At 44.8% G+C, this 23,083-nt stretch overlaps 1 protein-coding gene across 2 annotated transcripts in view; it reads right to left on the reverse strand.

The window, feature by feature from the left end:
- Positions 1-6,365: 6,365 nt before the first annotated feature.
- Positions 6,366-23,083, reverse strand: part of SMYD3 (SET and MYND domain containing 3) — a 708,338-nt gene continuing 691,620 nt past the window's right edge. For both annotated transcript variants that reach the window (XM_028111942.2, XM_088017182.1), the window contains exons 11-12: positions 22,463-22,571; positions 6,366-6,853 (exon numbers count right to left, since the gene is read on the reverse strand). In XM_028111942.2, the coding sequence (XP_027967743.1) occupies positions 6,752-6,853; positions 22,463-22,571 (211 nt within the window). In that variant the 3' untranslated portion in view covers positions 6,366-6,751. The remainder of the gene's footprint in view (positions 6,854-22,462; positions 22,572-23,083) is intronic.

The following is a 23,083-nucleotide window of genomic DNA, read 5'->3' on the forward strand; positions in this document are numbered from 1 at the left end:
AAGGCCTGTACTCTGAAAACTAAAAACACGGATGAAAGCAGTTGAAGACAACACAAATGGAGAGATAACACCATGCTCATGGATTGGAATTAATATTGTTAAAATGTTCCATACTACCCAATCTTCACATTCAATGAAATCCCTATCAAAACACCAATAGTGTTTTTCACAGAACTAGAACAAATAATTCTAAAATGTGTATATGAAACCACAGAAGACCCCAAATAGCCAAAGCAATCTTGAGAAAGAACAACAAACCTGGAGGTCTCATAATCCCAGATTTCAAGATATACTACAAATCTATAGTAATCAAAACAGTATGGTGCTGGCACAAACACAGACACATAGATTAATGGAACAGAATAGAGAGCCCAGAAATGATGCTTGTATGGTCAATTAATATGCCACAAAGGAAGCAAAAATATTCAATGGGGAAAAGACAGTCTCTTCAACAAATGGTTCTGGGAAAACTGGACAGTACATGTAAAGAATGAAACTGGACCACCTTTTCACACCACACACAAAAAAAGCTCAAAATGGATTGAAGACCTAAATGTGAGACTTGAAACCATAAAACTCCTAGAAGAAAACATGGGCATTAATCTCTTTGACATCAACCTTGGCAATATTTTTTTATAGGTCTCCTCAGACAAAGGAAACAAAAGCAAAAATAAACTATTGGGACTATAGCAAACTAAAAAGCTTTTGCACAATAAAGGAAACCATTAGCAAGACAAAAAAAAAAGGACCTAATGAATAGGAGATGTTTGCAAATGATATATCTGGTAAGGAGTTAACATCCAAACCTTATAAAGAACTTATGCAACTCAACACCTAACAAATAAATAATCGATTCAAAAATAGGTAGAGGACTTGAAACAACATTTTCTCCCAAGAAGACATCCAGATAGCCAATAGACATATGAAAAGACACTCAATATCACTCATCATCGGGGAAATGCAAATCAAAGCCACAATGAGATGTTACCTCAAACCTGTCAGAATGGCTATTATCAAAAAGGGAAGAAATAACAAGATAACAATCCAAGGATGTGGGTAAGAGGGAACCCTTGTGCACTCCTGATGGGATAGTAAATTGGTACAACCACTGCGGAAAACAGTATAGAATTTCCTCAAAAAATTAAAAATAGAAATATCATATGATCAGCACTTTTACTACTGGGTAATTACCCAAAGAAAATGAACACAATAATTTGAAAAGATATAGGCATCCCTATGTTTATTGCAGCATTGTTTACAATAGCTAAGATATGGAAGCAATCTAGGTATTCAATGATAGATGAATGGATAAAGATGTGATATATATAATAAAATAGTACTCAGCCATGAAAAAGAATGAGATCTTGCTCTTTGCAAAAACATGGATGGACCTAGAGGTTTTTATCGTAAGTGAAATAATTCAAACAAAAAACCCCAAATAACCATATGATTTCACTTATATATGGAATCTAAAACACAAATGAACAAAAAGCAGAAATGCTCATAACTACAGAAAATAAATGGGTAGCTGTCAGAGGAGGCGGATGGGGGGACGGGTAAAACGGTGAAGGGGGGTAGGAGGTGCAGGCTTCCGGTTATGGAATGAATAAGTCACAGGGATGAGAGGTAATATAGTCAATGGTATTGTTATAGCGTGTGGTGACAGATGGTGGCTACACCTGTGGTGAGCATAGCATGTGTACAGAGTTGTTCAGGTTGTACACCTGAAACTAATGTAACACTGTGTGTCAACTACACTTCAATAAAAAATATAATAAATATATTTTTAAAAAGGTTAGATAATTAAATTCATCCAGTAGGTCCTAAGAAAGTACTTGTGGGAAGCACAATTGAGACGCTTACAGTCTTTATTCTACAGTTACTTTAATATGCTAGGTTGGCATTTATTTTTAAATGGGCTATAAATAATTTTCTCTCACAATTACAGTTAATAATGCATTTGTGGAATTTTTGCTTCCTATCCCTGTGACCTTGAGATCTACTAGTTTATATGTCTTGGTTTCTAAGGGAGACAGGATTCCTCCAGAGAATACAATGGCTCCATCATTGTGGAAACTGACATGGCCTTATGGCCATTTGGGGCTCATCATGCCGCTGAACCAATAGGCAAAGGTTGGATGGACTGAATCCCAGTATCAAATCACTGTCATACAGCGGGGTGAAGGAGGACCACATCTGAACCAGGGGCAGCTTTAACATGAAAATTAGTTTGATGGAACATTGAGACAACCCCAAAAAGGCAAGACCACCAACTATCCAGACAGCTCAGGAATGGTAAACTGAATCGTTCGACCAGGTAAAGAACCTCGAGTAGGCAGGTGCTGGCTGAAGACAGGAAGATCATAGAATGGGCAATAGAAAAATGGTTTTTTAAAAATATCCGCTTGGGGTACCTGGGTGGCTCAATCATTAAGCGTCTGTCTTTGGCTCAGGTCATGATCCCAGGGTCCTGGGATCAAGCCCCGCATCGGGCTCCCTGCTCCGCGGGAAGCCTGCTTCTCCCTCTCCCTCTCCCCCTGCTTGTGTTCCCTCTCTCACTGTCTCTCTCTCTGTCAAATAAATAAATAAAATCTTTAAAATCAATCAATCAATCAATCAAAATATCCACTCAACTCAGGAACAGCTAAGAATCAAGGACCATCCAGTGCTCATCACATCACGTGATGTTATACACAACTAAGGAATCATCGAACACTACCTCAGAAACTAATGATGTACTATATGTTGGCTAACTGAATTTAAATAAATAATAATAAAAAAAGAATCAAGGACCATCTGGGAAGGTTGGTGGTACTATTGTAACTTTACAATAGAACCCTGCTTTATCCTGGAGTAGATTTCTTATGGAGTATTTTTGGAAAATGCTATTCAAAGGAACTCAGGGCAAAATATTAAAGCAAAGTCAAAAAACGAGTGACAAACTAAGAGATTAAATGTTACAAATAAGAAGCGTCACTCTAGTAGCAATAAACAAACATAGTGCAGGGATTAGGGTTCCTGAATACCATTCCTTACTAAAAAGACCAGGGTTCCTTAAAGAATAGCTAGTTCCAAGTCTAGAGTGAGAAAGTATAAAGTGAGCCTGAAACACCTCGCTGTACCTCGGAGTAAAAAAGTGTTTCCAAAATGATAGGAACACACAAGACATTTAACCTGAAGAAAATCCCAATAGCCAAAGCTGATAGGACTTGAGCATCACATAGAAGAATTATGGTTACAGACTAGACCGTATTTCAATTAAAAAGAAGGAAAGAAACAGGAGGATGGAGGCTCAGGCTAGGTCTTTGAGACCTGGTAAGAGACAGATGGAGAAGAAAGAGGATTAGGTCAGTATGAACAAACAAGGACCCGTCCAAGAAGAGGACAGATTCAGGAGACTGAAGCGGGGTGGGGGGTCAGGGGCAGGTACGGATCCATCTAGAGTGGCAGGTGCGTGGGGGGACCAGGAAGTTTAACACTCAGGGGTTTGGGCCATGTGTCAGTGGTCTGGGACCATGAATGCCAGTCTGAAGACTTGACTGAGTCTAGTGGCAATGGGGAGCCACTGCAAGCTTTTGAGCAGAGGGGGTTATAAGAGATGAAGAAACGGGTATTTCTGGAAGGTGCCTCTGGCAGCTCTGATGGAGGACAGAGAAAGGAGGGGTGAGATGGAGGAGGTCTTTGCAGGGGGCTGAGGAACGACGAGTCGTGGCCTGATAGAGCCTGGGAATAGGTAAGAATAAAAATGGCTGAAATGAAAGAAAGCACTTCGGAGGATGGATAGACAGAACTTATTCCTTTGTCAGAGGAGAGAGTCGGTGAGTGAGTTTCTGTGCTGAAGAGCCGGGAGGATGATGGTAGCGTGGAGCTGAATATGCTGGGCAGAGAACTGGTCTCCCCTGTTCTGAATTGGCTTTGACTAGGTTGATTGTGAGACCTTAGCACTTTGGCGCATCCAAACCTTGAAAGGTTAAGGGAACGTCCCACGCTGGGGGTGGTGGTGTTGCTGGCCCTTCTCCACCAGTCCGATCTCTTACAGACCTCAGGTAAAAGGAGGGCTCCAGTGTGTTCCTGAAGCCCCTGACGATGATTGCTTGTCAGAGGATTTTATGATGCTCCAAAGATAATGCCCAGAATCTTCTCCCTGGGGCGTCCCCGTGGGCTCCTCTGACTGAGCGTGACATCAACTCCTGACTGGGCCAGAAGAGAATTCTCAAGACCTGACTCCGGGGCGGGCTCCCACGGATGCCTTTCTCTGTCACCCTGCAGCGAAGCTGGACAGGGGCGCTCTCTGGTCTGTGGCCAAGCGGCCTCGTGGGGCGCCAGCCACCCTCTCTGCCCAGCATTCTGGCCTGGCTGGACGGCGCCGGCCCTGAGCCCCCATAGCGGGCTGGCTTCCCAGGCAGCCTTCCTCCCTGCACGCTTGGCCTTCATGTGGCCTGGCTATAAATTATGCCCAGTGTGTTCATTTTCAGCTTAAATGTGTTCTCATCCCAGAGGAGCAACTAATGGCGTCAAGTTACTGATGTGCAAAAAGCCTGCCGCTACGATGACTGGATTAATGAAATCACAGTCATGGTGGCTGGGGCGGCTGTAAGTCGCCAGCCACGGATGACACGGATTTAACACCACGCTCCCCGTCCCCTCCCCCCTTGCCCCAAATTATTTTGTGGTAAAGATGCTGGGTCAATGTTTACCATTGCTTGAACGTTTACTTTCTATTAGAAGCCCGTGCAAGCTGAGCCCCTCGCTCCTAAGGGAACCTTCTCCCACACAACGGGAAGGGAGCGGGGAGGATTTAAAAGCCTGTCACGCCTTCTCTAGCAGGCAGAAGGGCAAATCGCTTTATCCAGGATCATCATTGCCTGATAAATCTCACTCTGAAAATTGGCCAACACAGGGTTCTAGCAGTGAGCCCTGCTCATTTGGCCTGTGAGGGACTACCCCTGCCTCCTGATACGGTTTTTCTCTTTCCCTAATGAATTTAAAATGTGTAATTCCCGTAAGTGATTCTGAAAGGTAGCAAGTCTATTTCTCATTAGACGAAGGGGAGTCCACTGACAGACAACGGGCAGTTCAAGGGTCCCTGATCCTAAGAGCAAATTGTTGGGGTGGATATGGTTTTCTAGAAAGAAGGTCTATGAATTTCATCCAATTCACTGAATGTTCTGGAACACCAACACGGGACTATGTGGATCGCCTTGATGGTCACATTATCTTCCTCTCCACAACCCCATGTTGTGCAATAGGATGACTGTGAGGAGGCTCTACCCACCCTCCATTCCGGGCTGGCCTTGTGCCTGGCTTGGTCCCGTGGGATATGGGCAAATGCAATGCCAGCCGACACAGGAAGCGCTTGCGTACAGAGGCCTGCCTACTTCCTCTTCCTGGAACCCTGCTGCCACATGAACGAGACTGGGCCAACCCAGTGAGCTGCGTGACCCTGTCACCCTCCTTTCCCCAGCTGACCCACCGGCAACTGCAGGCAATGAGCATACCCAGCCACAGTCAGCCATGCCTGGGCCAGCAGAAGCCGACAGAAAGCCTGCAGAACGCACCCGCGTGCTGGACACTGTGCACATTTCCACGATCAAAATGATCGCCAGGCGTTTGGCACATCGACTCCAGCTTCCGGCGGTCAGCCTTCTCTGCCGCCAAGCGAGGCTGGTTCCTTCTGGCTTGAGCAGATGCCCCTGTGTCATTCTGACAGTGGCCTGCGCCCCACGTGGCCACGGGGCTCCTTCTGTGAGGGCAGGGCAGATCCTGGGGCCTGGGGAACAGGACACCACCCCCAGTAAGTACCTCCTTTCCTTGCTTGTAAAATAAGGTGGGGGTGACTGGAGCCTCCCTCATTACCGTAATTACTGCCTGAGCCCATCTAAGCAGGAGGGACGAAACTGCTCACAGGGTCACGGAGCCATAGAAGAAATCACCTCCTTTTTCTTCCCCCAGAGGAAAAATTTCTCTGAATTTGAATAACACAGAAAGGTGGAAAAGTGGGTAGAGAGAGAGGAAGAAGAAACAAAAATATCCGTTTTGAGCTGGGATGCAGGATAATGGAGCTTCGGGGTACGCATGTCACCTGGTCAAACCACAGATATAGGGAATTACGGAAAAAAACTCCAAGGAAAGAAAAAGCATGACATGTACAAAATGGTACAAAATGCACAGAAGAGTCACAAGACGTTTGAAAAAACATTTTTTCTTTTCCATTAAGACTTCCTATGCTTTTCTAGTAACACCTAAAATGACTTCTTTCTAGGATTCAGGAGATGTATTTGGGAGTAAATAAGGGATGTACATGTCACCACAACTAGTAAAGAAAACATCTGAAACTCCGCTTTCTTGACAAAATAGACAATAAGTTTTTGCTTGTGAAAACACTGATTTTTAATCCAATTATCCCCACAGATAGCCAAAGAGAAAGTTACAACTTATTCTACCATGCTTTTAATAGAACTTTCCATCCTTCATGTTGAGAATGTTGAGATCTTAAACACTGAAGTCAACCAATGAGGAAGCAAACGATTACCAGATGGTATTTTCAACCAAATTTTGTATATTTCTTATAATTGTGCTTCTCTACAACGAGTGATTCTTGTGGTTGGCACACTGTATGTCTGCCTTTGTTTACCTACATGAACAGAGAATCACATTCCCAGTAGGGAGGCTCGCACAACAGTGTAGAGTGTGTGACCTCTATATGACATTCAATAAGGGTAGAAGCTGTCCTTCCCTCTGACTGCACCCCTTAGGATGCTCTTATGTTGGCGTCACATTCTTCTAAAAGTAGGATCAAATCTTCAATCAGGCTGTGTTCTCTGCCGTGGGTCACTCTCATAATATCAAAAGCCTAAAGGAAAAAGAAAGAAGATGGATTATGTTAGAGTAGGCAGTTAGTTAGGTTTTAACAGGATGCCTGGAGGCCCATAAAGGGGGAGTCATGGGCAGCTATGGGGGAGGGGGGTGGTTAGAGACCTATCCTGGCAACAGTCCAAAACAGAGCCACAAGAAGCTGGATCAAAGCAGACAGGCCCAAGACAAAGAAGGCTGGAAACCCTGACCTAGTAATGGAGAAAAGTCAAGAAACACTGCTCCCAAGAAAGCCACTCCCCGAGTTAACAACTGTCAATAAGATAGAGACCCAAACCCCAAGGCAAGCAGCTCTCCCTTGAGCTGGCCAGAGCTCACATCTCGCGAGTGTATGCTCACTTTAATAAACTTACCTACTTGCACCACTCAACCATTGTCTGGTCTGTCCTTGAATTCTTTCTTGCAGTGAGACCAAGAGCCTTTGGCAACACCCTGGGGATGGGCTGGGTGGAGGTCTCAGGGTCTGGGGGCGGTGCTCCCCAGTCTCCCTGGCAACATCTTGATCCCAAAGTAGGTGGGCCCCTGCCCACTCATCTTTGTCCTGTGATCCTAGTGCAGTGAACTCCACAGTCCCTAGTGAGAGCAGCACTGTGGTTCCCCAAGCCACACAGTAAGGAACAAGGTGAATGTTACGTTTTTTTTTAATGTGATGTTTGGAGAGTGTGCTCATGACTTGAATCCCGCTGGTATGTGGTTTCCAACAATGATCTTCAGGGGTTGTCAGTGAAGAGGTTCAGTGGGTACTCAGGATTAAGAAGAGCTACTAAGAATGATTAAGTAATATTAAAGATGAAATATCATGCTGCCACCAGACTTAAAATAATATTTCATTTTTGCATGATGCATTTACTTCTCATCTTTTTGCACCGTGATTTTGATGTGTATATTTTTGTGTATTCTTTTCATGTCCTAGGACATTAAGCATCAGCATTTTGACAATCGCTTCCTTCACTCTACATGTTTAGTAGTCCATCACTAAGTCTTATCAGTTCTGCCTCCATAATATTCTTGAAATCTGGGTGGGCCTGTGACCACTTCAATAATAAGAGAACAATATAAGGAATGCTATTGACTTCCAACGCTATTTTAAAAAGGCCTTGTTCACGAGCATGTTTGCTCCTGGAGCCGTGAGTCTCCGTGCTGTGAGAACCCCAAGCCCAGAGAGAGGCCATGTGTGGGCCTCTGGTGGACAGTCCTCACTGAGTCCATCTTCCAAGTCATCCTGGCCTACACACCAGAGATGTGTGTAAAGAAGCACCCGGGGGCCTCTGGCCAGCCGGCTCAGTCAGAAGAGCATGTGACTGTTGGTCTCAGGCTCGTGAGTTTGAGCCCCATGTTGGGTGTAGAGATAACTTAAAAATAAAATCTTAAAAAAACAAAACAAAACAAAACAGGGCATCTAGATGACTCCAGCCACTAGCCAGAAGGGAGCCAGATTCCAGTCTTCCCAGCTGAAACTCCCGACACTGTGACAAAGAGGCAAGCCATTCCTATCGTGATCTGTTTGAATTCCTGACCCAAAGGATCTGTGGGCATAATAAAGTGGCGGTTGTTTTACTCTGCTAAGTTTTGGGAAGGCTTGTTACAGAGCAATGATATTTTTGCAGTCAATAAATCAGAAACAAACAGTATCATCCTGTACCGCCCACTAGGGGGCTAGCGGGAAGGGAGGACAGAGCCACGGCACTGAATGTGCAGGTGCCTTCAGGAGATAAGGGAAGACATCACTTGGTGGTCATTAAGCACCCACCCAGATAAGTTCCTGGCATGCAGGCTCTCGGCCTTGGCTGCACAGTATTATCAACCAGGGAGCCTCAAAAGAGACACCAACACCCAGACCCCACACGTGTGATTCATGAAACGTGCCCTTGGGGCTGAGAATGACTGATACAGTAGCTCTCGACAAACAAGAGCAGCTATTTATTATTCAATGTTAATTTATAGCCAGCATAACTACCACTTTAATGGTTGTGTACAAGTAATTCCATCATGTTTACAGACCCTCATTCATTCACTAAGCTGCTCTCGGAAATGTAGATCACTTCTGATTTTTAACAAAAAATGACATGATGTAGCTCTTCCAACTTATGACATTTTTTGCCTTTGTGGAATATTTGCTTAAACTAAATTCCTAGGGACTCCTGGGTAGGAAGAGCTTTGCAGCCAGAGACTATGGAGCTGGGGAGCAATATGGTCACATCCTCAGAGCTCTTCATTCTGTGGGGAGGAAACCCAGGGCAGCTCAGTGGTCAGACCCAGGACTGTTTTCCTTGCCTGTGTTCCTGGCCTCTTCCCTGCCTCTTTAAAAAGTCCTCTGTAGTCTGGAAGGAGGGCAAATAGGCAGGCAGAGGGGTCTGGATGTAGGGAAGGGAAAGGAAGAGGAAGACCTGCCTGCTCAGGCTCTGGTCTCCAGCCTGAAAGAGAGCAGCATGCACGGAGTCCAGCTGTGACCTGCAGACAGGTAGGCCCGTCCCCTGGTGACATGCCAGCTGGCAAACTCTGAAGGTTCTCATGAACTTGAGTGGGGTGGCCCCCTGGGTGTACGGTGTCCACAAGCACATGGCGGGGGTGGGGGGGGGGCGCTGTCCACCACCTTGCCGGCGGCAGCCAGCCTCCATGAGATCCCTCCCGACAGAAGATCAAAAACAAATCTGGGAACAAATGTGTCCTGTTTCATCCCCCCCGCCACCCCCCGGGGCACAACTCTGGGTCGTCAGTCGGTCCGGACACATGAAGGTCTGAGGCGGAGAGCTGCTCGAAAGCAGGACGGTCGTGAGAGTAGACAGCTGCTTCAAGTCCGTCACAGGAAATCCTCCTACTTGAAAGCTCTCTTGGATGTTCTCTTCCCTTCTACTCAGCAGCAGATGTCAGATGTCTCTGGGATCCGGCAGAGGAAGATGAATGGGCCAGAAGCACCGCCTAAAAACATCTTTGCATAAAGGGAAATAACCCTCCATGGGACCCCACTAACAGGGAGTCCAGAAAAAGGTCAGGCCTGACCTGGGAGAGCTCACCTCCATCCCTGTCCTTCATGGAAACCCTCTGCTGGATTGGGGCCTGGCCTTGTTGCTCAGGAGGATGCCCCGACTAGCTTTTTGTGCCCTCCTGGCCATATTTCTCCAGTTTCCTCACCTCAAGGATATTCTGGACATTTGACTCAGAGGCTAAATGACAAAGGTCATCTTCCTAGCACTCCAACAAGGTAAGGTGGATTTGCATGTGTTTAAACCTTCCTTTCTGCCTTTCTTCCAGTTGTAAGTTTCACTTTCTTCCAGCTTTAGAAATCAGGTCTGCTCAAGAGCTGAAGTTAATTGTGGCTGATCTATAATCTTAGTACTTGTCCTACAGCAGGATAAGAGCCTGAGCCTCTGTAGGAGGCTTCTGGAATTACAGAACCTTCTGGAATTACAGAGTCACAGGCAGAAAGGGGAAGCTGTGTGGCTGTCCCCAGGCCTCACTCCCACACTTCCATGCCCGCTTCCTTATGGAGGGGCCACGAGGACCACAGGGTCCAGAGTCCTCACGGTACGGCCTGAGAGGTGGGGAGAGGGTGAGCGCTGACTCTTCAGGACTCAACCCGGGGCTCCCTCCATGACAGCACTGTGCAGCCTCCTATAGGGGAGGGACCCGAGTCTCCCCTATACCTAGACGTGGCTTCTGAGACACCCAGAGGGATCGCAGGATCTTCCCAGTCAAGATGCTCTTGATGGTGCTCTGTGTTCTCTTATTTGGTGGTGAACACAGCCTTGGAAGCAAAGGCGAGGGCAGGGGGCGACCCCTGAGCATTATGTATAAGATTTGAGACACTAAGATTAGAAGATTTTATCCATGGGGGTGGCTAGAAGCAGAGAGGACCCAGAGGGTAGAGCTAGGGCAGAGGATCAATTTGAAGAAACTGAAAAAACATCAACATCATTCATCTAGAAGGTGAAACTAAATATAGATACACTTAAGCAGACATGATCATTTTATGAGTGATGGGGGAGCAGAAGAGAACAGGAGAGAAAGGAAAGAAAGAAATAGAATTCAGTAATGTGCAAAGCCTGGCAGTGACCATCTTCCATATGTGTGCAAAGGATGTCTCTCCCCGGGGGGACAGGAGGTGAGTGGAAACGCAGACCTGCTTATGCAGGATATCTGGCCCTTGTCTTGGGCGTCAACCGGCGGACAGGTGAGCTGGGGCAACAGTTCTCAGTGATGTAGGGCGAGAGCACCCCGTGGCTGTAGGCACAGCTCTCCATGGAGGCTGCAACCCTTCAGTCCAGTGGGAAGAAGAGGGCTTTTTCCTCCAAATAGACCGTAAATCCCTGACAAACCAGAGCGATTGTTTCCTATAGCTCTGTGTCTCCCTTCGCTCAGCCCCTCCCACCCGCCACACGCACATGTCAGAAAGGACAATTTTGGTTTAATTTCCTGCAGGAGCATATAAAACAGATTAAGGAAATATAAATTTGGAGCCGGCTTGCACTGGGAAAAGCTTATCTCTTCCCATTACATTTGATTTTTTTAATAGCAGCATTTAAAAAGAGCCTCCACATAATCTTCGGTAGAGGACTCATTTGAAGCCTCCAAAGGGGCTGCTACATCGGGTATGGACTCTAAATGTGACACGAGAGATGGTGGCACTGTCTGCCACGTGACAGGCGTGGTTCATTCCGGAATAAAGACAGGGTCCCAGAACTGACTGCAGTCTTATCACATCTTTTTAAGTAATTTTAAAATTGTGGTCTTATATTAAATATGTGAAATCAAATCATGATTTAACATTGCAAACAATAGCCCACTTATTAATTTTTAATACAAATATATTAAGCTTATCAGGGATCTCATATACTCTCTACCATGAGCCCGAGGGGATCCAATAAATGACTTCCCCAAGCATGATTTAAATATGGATATACAATCAGAGGGAAAAGAAATGTATGCCTGATAAGCGCAAGAGGGAAAAATCCAAGTTTTCTTACTCTGCATGTCTCAGGTTGAAAGCTGAGCGGAGGAGGGGGAGGTGGACATGGTCTGAGGCATGTGAAGCAGGAAATGTAAGAAGCCAGACCTACAACACATCCCGCAGTTCCAGAGCAAGAGCTCTTTCCAATGGGCAGCAGAAAATTCCACAGCCTTTGATGACACACCGGAGCTCAGCAGCGCCCCTGCTGGCTTTGCTCTGCTCTACCTCTTGAATAACAGCGTAGGATCCACAGGAAGGACGTGTGTTCCCTGCCTCCCTTCCGTGGGAGGCAAAACTTCCTTAGTGAAAACGTGGATCCATTCATTCACTAAATATTGTCTAAGCAGCTCTAACAAGTAAGACTTGGCCTTACCCAGAGAACAGCTCTGGGTAGAAGAAGGAGACAGAATTAGAGCAGAGGAGTCTGTGATCAAGGGAACTGGGAGGTATTGGGTGTCCAGGGGAGGGAAGAACCAACACAGCCCAAGGGGACCGCCAAGGGGTTACAGAGGTGGTGAGCTCGGGGCTGTGCCTTCCACTGGTAGTAAAAGGGCTGCTTCATATTGTTATATTTAACTAATCAATCAACCCATTGAGTAGGTATTGAGCACCTGAGAGACCCTGAAGAAGTCATATCGCCTCCCTGTGCCTCAGTTTCCTCAATTAAATAATGAAGAGACTGAACTGGATTAGTTCTAGGGGTAAAGCAAGTCTCAGAGAGAAATTGGTAGTGTGGATTTGGCTTTGTTCCAAATATCGTGTTACCGATTTCTAATTTAATTCTAGTGGTCAGAGAATTTACTCTGGGCGACTGGAATCCTTTTATCCTCACTGAGATTTGTTTATGGCCCAGCATGTGGTCTGGTATATGATCTGTAGGCACTGAAAAGAGTATGTATTCTGCTATTATTGGGTGGAGTGTTCTATAGTTTTTTTTTTGAGACCACCATACTATTTTCCATAGCAGTTGCACAATTTTGCATTCCTACTGGTAATGTACAAGGGTTCCAATTTCTCTACATCCACATGAACACTTGTTTTCTGTTTTGTTTTGATAATAGTCATCTTAAAGGGTGAGAAGTGTGGTTTTTGATTTGCATTTCCCTAATGAATAGTGAGGTTAAATATCCTTTCATGTTATTTGGCCATTTGTCTATCTTCTCTGAAGAAATGTCTCATCAAATCCTTGCCCACTTTTTAAAGATTTTACATATGTATGTATGTATGTATGTATGTATGTTTGTATGTATGTATTGTGAGCAGGGGGAGGGGCAGGAGGAGAGGGAGAGAGAGAATCCCAAGCAGACCCTGCACTGAGCATGGAGCCTGATGCAGGGGCTCAATCCCATGACCCTGAGATCACAACCTGCGCCAAAATCAAGAGTCGGATGCTCAACTGACTGAGCCACCTAGGCACCCCTTTGCTTACTTTTTAATTGGGCTGTTTTCTTGTTGTTGAGTTTTAGGAATTCTCTATATATGCTGGATATTAATCTCTTATTGGATATGTGATTTGCAAAAATGTCTTATTCTGTGGGTAGCCTTTTTACTGTTGATTGTGCCCCTAGATATACAAAAGTTTTAAATTCTGAAGCAGTCCAACTTATTTTTTTGTTGTTGCCTGTGCCTTTGGTGTCATATATAAGAAATTGCTAAATCTAATGTCATGAAATTTTTCCTCTGTTTTCTAAGAGTTTTATAGTTTCAGCTCTTATATTTACATATTTGCTCCATCTTGAGTTACTTTTTTAAAAACAGTGTTAGTAAGGGTCCATCTTCATTCTTTTGCATGTGGATATCCAGTTTTCCCAACATCATTTGTTGGAGAGACTGTCCTTTCCCCATTAAGTGGTCTTGGTACCCTGGTCAAAAATCACTTGAACATATATGTGACAGTTGATTTTTGGGCTCTCTGTTCTATCCCATTGGTCTATATGGCCATCTTTTTGCTGGTACCACATTCTTCTGATTAATGTAAGCTTTGTAGTAAATTTTGAAATCAGGAAGTGGGTAAAGCCTTACAATTTTTTTCTTCTTTTTTAAGATTGTTTTGTCTATTGGGGTCCCTTGAGGTTTCACATGAATTTTAGGATAGACTTTTCTATTTCTTGAAAAAATCATTGGGATTTTGATAGAGGTTGCACTCATTCTATGGATGGCTTTGCATAGTACTGACATCTAACAATATTCAGTCTTCCAATCAAAAACATGAAAAGTTATTCTATTTACTTATGTCTTCTTTAATTTTTTTCAGCAATGTTTTATCGTTTTCAGTGTATAACTCTTTCACTTCCATGGTTAATTCCCAAGTATTTTATTCTGTAGATACTATTGTAAATGGAAATGTTTCCTTAATTTCCTTTTTGGATTGTTCACTGTTGTTGTATAAGAACACAACTGACTTTTGTATGTTGATTTTATATCCTGATACTTTGTTGAATTCGTTAGTTTTAACAGTTTTTTTTTTGTGGAATATTTAAGGTTTCTATATATATGATGTTATCGATAAACAGAGATAATTTTATTTCTTTCTTTCCAATTTGAATGCTTCTACCATTATTTCTTCAAGTACTCTTTCCACCCTGACTTCTTTCTTTCCTCCTTCTGGGATGCCAATGTTGCATCTTTGTTACTGGTCCCATGGGTCCCTGAAATTCTGTTCAATTATACCTTTTATTCAGTCGATTCCTCCGTTTTTCAAGGCTGGGGAGCTTCTATTGTTCTATCTTCAAGTTCACTAATTCATTCCTCTGACCTCTTCATTCTGTTGTAAAGCGCTAGTCTGTTTATTTTGGTAATTGTATTTATCAGTTCTTAAATTTCCATTTGCATCTGCTTTATATTTTCTTTTTTAAGATTTTTTTATTTATTTGAGAGAGAGAGAGAGTGAGAGGATCACAGAGAGGAAGAGGGAGAAGCTAACTCACCGCTGAGCAGAGAGCCCGATGCAGGGCTCGATCCCTCATGACCTGAGCTGAAGGCAGACGCTCAACCGACTAAGCCACCCAGGCGCCCTGTTAACTTCTTTATATTTTCTATCTTGTTGCTGAGACTTTCTATTTTTTCATTTGTTTTGAGGGTGTTCATAACTGCTCATTACATTTTTATAATGGCTGCTTTAAAACCTCTGTCAGCATCTATGGATTGTCTCCCCCCCCCCCATTAAGATTGAGATCTTCCTGGTTCTTGGTATGACAAGTGATCTTCAATTGAATTCTGGAAATTCTGGATATTCGTTGAGATTCTGAATTTTATTCAAACCTTCTGTTTCAGCTGGTTTTCTCTGACATTGCTCCAGTAGGAGAATGAAGAGGTAATAATGGGGTATTTTTACCCCATTTATTGCTGTGTTTTACCCCACATATTTTACCCCATAACAAGGTGTTATGTTGTTACTGCCAAGTGGAGATAAAAGTCCAGAATCCTCACTTGGCTTCTTATTTGTACTGGGCTTACACTTTCCTGTAGGTAAATTTCTGCTTGTTTCCTTTAATAGGACTTAATCACTATGCTTTCATTTTATTGACCATTCTGTTACTTAACTTCTCCTTTTTTGGTTCAGAAACATACACTTGAAACTACTATTCTCTATCTGGAGGTCCGTAGGAGGCATTCATATGTATCAGAGCCAGGGACATCCAAATAACTCTTTGAAGGCATCATGGATGATTATCGCACAATGTGTCTGTCTGTATTCTGTCCCCGCTCTCTCCATCCCATCTGCCCACATGCTAAGGGGTGATGTTACACACTTAGAAGACAGCTTTTTAGCGCAGAGGCTATGGGCACTTACAGAGTCCAAGGAAGGGTTTCAGGCAGTCCCTGAAGTCCCCGCCCCCACCCAGTGTACAAGGTGTTGTGTGTATGTACATTTTTCTCTAGCGAGTCAGTGGTTCTTATCAGATTTCTAAATAAGAACATGATCAAAGTGGTTAAGAATCACTGTAGCAGATTAAAGAATGGGAACCAAAGAACTGCATGCTCTAAATCAGCCATTTTGGGGGCCTTAAATTTAGGGTATAGGCTGGGGTAGACAGAGACCTGTGTGGTTATGCTGTGAGCTTTCCCTGGATGAGCTAATAGCTCTATGAGAATGAGAGGAACGTCTAGGAGCTCCCTGCTCAGGCCCAGCAAAAGCTAGAAAGATCCTCAAAATGAAAAATGCTTCAACAAAACGAAAGGAACGTTACAGTGTAATGTAAACAATTTACATCTAAATAAAAAATGATTACCGAAGGGGAAGAAGTCTGGTGTTCTCCAACCTGCCTTCAGCTAACAAGGCACTAACGAAGCAGCTAGTCTAGCCCAGGGTGAGGGACTCAGTGGCGTGCAGAGCTCCCAGGAAAGAAACAGGTTCACTGACAAGCCAGCCCCGACCAACACGGCTCCCCATGAGCTCCAAGAAGTCAAATTAGCGGCTAACAAAATTCCTTCAAGAAATAAATGGAAAGGATTGAAAACAGATTAGAGACAGGAGAAAGAAGGAGAGAAACACAGCAAAGGGACCCCAGGACTGGCCTGTGGCAGCAGTCAGAAGCATTTCAGCTGAGCCCCGTGGAAATGAAAGCCCAAACCAAATCAGGGTTGGGCTAAGTGGATCCCTTTCCTGGAGGAGGCTGGCTTAATGGAATCTGTAACCAATTTCTGTTTCTGAAGCTTTTCTCATTTCTGCTCCAAAATCAGCCTTTGAAACCCTTTTCAAGTTCTTTCATCCTATTATTTCCAGAGTTCCTAAGAAAGAATATCTAAGAAAACGTCAGTTTCAAAGGCAAAGACCAGATCTTCCTTTTCCCCTCTCCGGGTTACCTGAGCCCTAAGAAAACTGAGGAAGACAGGCTTTCTGCAGAATGAACTGGACTGCTCCTAGGCTCCCAGGTCCTATGAGCTTGCAAAGCAATGGACATGTCCTGCCTGTCCCTCTGTGTGACATCATAATTTGTAACAAGACAGATATATCTTTGGTCTTCATCCTGGTTTCTGACACGGAGCTTCTAAAACCCTTGGAAGTTCCCTAGTGCAGCAAGCAATAAAAATGTCTCTTGTTATGTTAATAAGGTGACTTTCTCAGAAAGCACTTAAGGCTGGGGGCTGGTTGCCAGGAAAACCAACCACATGACTGCCCTCTGCGGAGCAAAGAGGAGTTAGAGGCCAACAATCCTACCTATGTAATGAAGCCTCTATAAAAACCTTAAAGGATGGGGTTTAAAGAGCTTCCGGGTTGGTGAAGACATGGAGATTTGGGTAGAGTGGTGAGCTCTGAGAGAGGATGGAAGGTTTGTGCCCCATGCCTCTCTTCTCTCTGGCTGTTCCTGATTGATAGCTTTTATAATAATAAATAATAATAATAATGATAAGCCCCTCACCTGTGGCATCTGATGCTATCTCTGGGCAGACAGTGTCAGAACCGAACTGAATTATAGGACACCTAGCTGGTGTCCCAGAATTGCTTGTTGGCGTGGGAAAACCCTCACCAAACACTGCAATTGGTGTGATCAGAGCCTCACTCTGCTAGTAAATGGTCAGCAAAGGTCTAGACAGGATCTGGTCCACTAGCCAGAGACATATTACATATACGTATTAGCTAAAAGGACAGGACCAGGGTGGGGCTTTTAAAGACCTCAATTCATTAAAAATTCTATTCATTCAAGTATGTATTTAGTAGAACTTGCTATGTTTGGGGCATGTGTCTCTGTTAGGTGGTGCCAGGAGATACAAAAGGTACATAAGTTCAGGGCCCCTTGTGGAATTCCCATTCAACTCGGGGAAACAGAACATGCCCGTGTGAAATGTTGGGGAACCGTTACAGAACAGAACTGTTCAAAGCGGAAATGCCATATCATCCCAAACTACAGACCCAAGTGTTGAAGGGACCGGACAGCGGGAGAATGATCAGAATGACGATTCATGTAACAAGAAAATCCTTTATAGTCTCAGAATACTTGGGCCTTGGCAAAACCCTCTCACATGCTACCTCATTTACTTCTCCAAACCACTCTATGGAGTAGAGATTATCTTCATTTTAAAAACAAGAAAATTCTATTCAGAGGGATTCAGAGTCTTGCTTCAAGTCCTGAGACTCTCATGTGAACGTCCTCACTCTAAACCTGAGGGCTCTCCCCACCAGGCAACACAGCCGGGCACACAGCTGCATTTCGGTTGATAATCAAAACCTGGCAAGAGACTCAGCGACTTGCAGAGCCAAACAGGAAGCGTGGGGTCAGGCCATGCTTTAACCCCAGGCCTGGGGGCAGCCTTGCTGATGCTGCTCCGAGAATCTTCCTTTTGCAGCTATCAGGGTCCTTGCTGGGCCTTCCCTTCGGTACCAGGAGGAGAAGATGCTAAAACAGTTAACAAAGGAAGCTTCTGGAGGTGAGGTAACATCACAAGAAGAACGTGAGGAAGGCAGTATGGAACTGGGCCTGAGGGATGCAAAAGGGCAGAGGGCTGTGAGGCAGGCTGGTGATGGCCTCGGCGTCCACCCAGCCCACACGATCCCATAAATCCACCTCTAGATGTCTGTCTGCGTTCCTGCTTTTGCAGCTGATGTTTCCTCCAAGAGTTCTGTGCACAGAGGTGATAATAAAGCCTTACACGAGGAATGAAGCGACCCAAATCTCCCCTGAGTTGGCATCAGGGGCTCAGCAGATCTAAAGGGATTTCTGCGACTGAGTCTTACTAGCGAGTCTCACTGGGCCAGTTCAGAGAAGCACAGAGCCTGGGATTCCAGCCTGGATTTAATGACTTGTTCACATGTCTGCCTCCCCCACTGAATTGGAAGGACAACACTGGGCCTAATTCAGATTAATAGAAGAATTTAATCAACACATTAAATTGAACAAACTAGACCTGGCTCTACCTCCGTATGACTTCAGACAGACTCTTGAATGTCTCCATGCCTTAGCTCCTTCAGTTTTCAAACGGGAACGAAACTATCTGCCCCACTGACCTCATCTGTCATGGGAACCAGGTAAGTAATGAGCAGTAATTTTTAAAAAGATTGATTTATTTATTTTAGAGAGGGAGGAGAGAAGGGCAGTGGGAGAGGGAGAGAGAATCTTAAGCTGACTCCACCCTGAGCCTGATGCAGGTCTCGATCTCATGACCCTGAGATCACTACCTGAGCCGAAACCAAGAGTTGGTACACTTAACGGACTGAGCCACCCAGGCGCCCCTACATATGAGCAGTATTAATGCTTTCTAGTCCCACAGAAATATAAAGGATTAATTTGAGCACTTATAAAACAACTTGCAGGTGACCCTGGGTTGGATACATCATATACTTGGGAAATTTCCCCCACGTTATTTTTCTGTCAAAACTTTCACAGTAGACCCTCTTAGGAAGTATTTTTCTGCCTCACTGATTCAACCCCTGATGGATATTAGCAGGCCAGTAAAGGGAAGTTTTCTCTGGGACTGCGAGAGATTGCTAGGTGTTCCTCCATCAGTCTGGGTGGAGCCATCAGACAAGGTAAAAAGAAAGTAAGAGCCGTGTGCCTTCAGGAATCTCAGTGTTCTTCCTGTTGACCATGGGCTTAATTCAACCAAAGACTGGGAAAGGGAACATAGCTATCATTAAAAAAAAAAAAAAAAAAGGCAAAAAACCAGCACTAGGAAATTTCATTTTTAAGGAACTTACAGGTATTTGCGATTTTTCTCTTCTACATGTGGGTAGCTGCCCCTGTCATGGGACCAGCCAGTCCCTGGGCCTTCCCGGAGCAACCCGAGGGAGGGCTGGGGTCTCTCAGCTGTAGCTCTTCTGCACACAAGGGCCCTGTGGCCCAGAGGGTCCTGTTCAAGTACCAGGTGCTCTGCGGGAAACCACATACAACAGGTCTCCCCGAGACCTGCCAACACCTGGACCAGGTGAGCACATCGGCTCTCCATCTGGAAGCCATGGTTTGGGTGAGAGGGAGCTCTGCTGGGGTGGAAAGTCTGGGGCAGCAGAGAGCCCGGGGCATGGAGGCTCACTGAGAGGGTGAAAACAAACATCACTCTTTCTTATATCCCAACACGGGCCCAGTTTTCCCATTTAGTGTCTTGTCACTTACTGTTACCATCGTGTGGCTCTCTCTCCCTCCCCTCCTCCTTCCTCCAACAAGGAACACCTCCTCCGTTCCAGGTCCTTGTACAGCACTGAACCGGTTACCAAGATAACTGCAAAGACCTCAGTCTCCTGGGTGACAGGTAATCCTACTATGGGATACCTTGTCTTATTGCTTTATTGTGCTTCCCAGACACCATGCTTTTTTTTTTTTAATTGAAGGCTTGTGGCAAGCCTGTGTCAAGCAAGTCTACAGGCACCATTTTTCCAACAGCATTTGCGCAGTGTCTCTCTTGGTGTCACATTTTGGTGATTCTCACGAATAGTTCAACTTTTTCATCATTATTATATTTGTTATGGTGATCTGTGATCTTTGATGTTACCATAGCAATTGTTTTGGGGCACCATGAACCATGCCCATATAAGACACATATAATAAATATATTATTATATATATAATAAATAAACATTGTGTGTGTTCTGACTGCTCCACCAACTGACCATTCACCACCACCCCCTCCTTGGGCCTCCCTGTTCCCTGAGACATGATATTGAAATTAGGCCAATTAATACCCCTCCAATAGCCTCTGCGTGTTCAGGTGAAAGGAAGAGTCGCCTGTCTCTCACTTTAAATCAAAAGCTATAAATGATTAAGCTGAGTGAGGAAGGCATGTTGAAGCTGAGAGGCTGAAAAAGCTAGGCCTCTTGAACCAAACAGTGAGCCAAAGCTCTTGAAGGAGGTTACAAGTGTTATTCTAGTGAACATGCAATGATAAGAAAGTGAAACAGCCTTACTGCTCATATGGAGAACGTTTCGGTGGTCTGGATAGAAGATCAAACAGCCATGACTCCCTTAAGCCAAAGCCTAACCTAACTTATGGAGTTATCCATAAGATCCAGCCAAGATAATTAATGAAGATGGCTACATTGAACATCAGGTTTTCAATACAGACAAAATAGCCTTATAGTGGAAGAAGATGCCATCTAGAACTTTCATAGCTAGAGAACAGAAGTCAATGCCTGGCTTGAAACATTTAAAGGACAGGCTGACTCTCAGGCACTAATGCAGCTGGTGACTTTAAGTTCTGACCTACTACTTAGAAAAAAAAAGATTCCTTTCAAAACATTACTGCCCAATGATAATGGACCTGGGCACCCAAGAACTCTGATGGAGATGGACAACGAGATTAATCTTGTTTTCATGACCGCTAACACAACGTCTAAGCCCATGGATCACGAAGTAATTTCCACTTTCAAGTCTTATTATTGAAGAAATACATTTCATTGGTCTATAGCTGCCATAGAGCATGATTCCTCTGAGGATCTGGGTAAACTAAACCAAAAATCTTCTGGAAAGGATTCACCTTTCTATTTCGTCTACTCTAGATGCCATTAGGAACATTTGTGATTCATAGGAATAGGTCAAAATATCAACTTTCACAGGGGTTTGGAAGAAGTTGGGTGACTTTGAGGGGTTCAAGACTTCAGGGGAGCAAGTCACTGCAGATGGGTAGGAAAGAGCAAGAGAACTAGAATCAGGAGTGGAGCCTGAAGATGGGACTGACGGGCTGCAATCCGATGATGAAACCTGAATGGATGCGCAAAGAAAAGTGGTTTCCTGAGATGGAATGTACTCCTGGTGAAGATGCCGTGAAGATGGTTGAAATGACAATGAAGGATTTAGAATATTCCAGAAACTGAGTTGATAAATCTGTAGCAGGGTTTGAGAGGACTGACTCTAATTCTAGAAGTTCTCCCATGGCTCCAATGCTATCAAACAGCATTGCATGCTACAGAGAAATCCTCCATGAAAGGAAGAGTCCATTGATGAGGCAAACTCATTGTTGTCTTATTTAAGAAACTGCCACAGCCACCCCAACCTTCAGCGCCCACCACCCTGATGTCAGCAGCCACCACCATGGAGGGAAGACCCTCCAGCAGCAAAAAGATTACAACTCACTGAAAGCTCAGATGACGGTTAGCATTTTTTAGCGATAAAGTATTTTTAAATTAAGAAAAGTATATATTATTCTTTCGACATAATGCTGTATACACTTCATAGACGACAGTATCACGTAAACATAACTTCTATATACACCGGGAAGCCAAAACATTCACTGGACTCTCTTGATTGCGATACTGGCTTTACGGCAGTGGTTTGGAACCAAGCCCGCAGCACCTCTGAGCTGGGCCTGTACTATGTGATGAACGCTCTGCTGGCAGTGTCGGCACACTGGGAGGAGGCGACCTGCTCACTGGAGTAGGGCACAGGTGTAATGGTGTCCTGAAGTCCAGTTTGCACCCGTTGGCAAGAGCTGACTATTCTAGTGTCATGAATTTTAGGAGCTGGTTGACTTTATCTGGGTAGTTTGAGATCGGCCATGGTGCACACATTTAGATCACAGAAATCGGCAAACGTCAGAAATCAGGTTTTCTTAGAGCTGGTCGTTAAACATTTATGGGTATGCGTGTGCGTGCCAACGTGTGTGCATGCAGACAAGTGCGCATGTGCAGAGTTGCTAAAAATCACAAGGAAGCGGCCTAGCAACAGGCAGACCTGGTACTCCCTGCAGAAGGACACACGGTCTCGGCACACTCACCAGTCTGAGGTTCTTCATCGCCTGGGGGAACATGCCTTGGTGCAACTGTAGTTTGCCCACTTTCATTACCTGCACCCCTCTGACAGGATGGCTTCCGGGGAAAAAAATCCTGGAAGAAACCAAAGCACAAACAGGGTCAGCAGCTCTCACCTTTGCAGTTGGCGTTCCACCAGGAGACCATGAAGGGGGGGGAGGGGCAGACCCCATTGACCCCTATCAAGAGGAAGCTAGCTGGGTGGTCAGGACGGGGTGGCATCCTGTGTTAGGAAAGAAATGACAGGACTGGAAAGTCTCTCTAATCAACACGAGAGAAAGGAGACAAGGTCTGCGCTTCTCTCTGGGGGTGGGTCGGAGAGACCAGTTGATGAGCTTATACTCCAGCCTCTCCTGTGAGGCTCCAGCACCTAGAACGGCCTTTGAACAGAAGATGGCAGCTCAGTACATATTGAGTCGATGAATGAAGTGTTCACGACTCCCCACAGAGATACTACCATGCCCTCCTTTTAACTGCCAAGCCCTTGGAGTTCATCATGGCCCATCTTTCGTACAGGACCTGTGTATTTACTTATCATCTCACTGGATTACAGAGCTTTTATTCTGGCCCCCCCATCTGTGTTCGCT

The sequence above is a fragment of the Eumetopias jubatus genome, unplaced genomic scaffold (assembly GCF_037043125.1).
Source record: "Eumetopias jubatus isolate StellerSeaLion01/CBP00866 unplaced genomic scaffold, mEumJub1_p1.0 scaffold_12, whole genome shotgun sequence".
Classification (NCBI taxonomy): domain Eukaryota; kingdom Metazoa; phylum Chordata; class Mammalia; order Carnivora; family Otariidae; genus Eumetopias; species Eumetopias jubatus.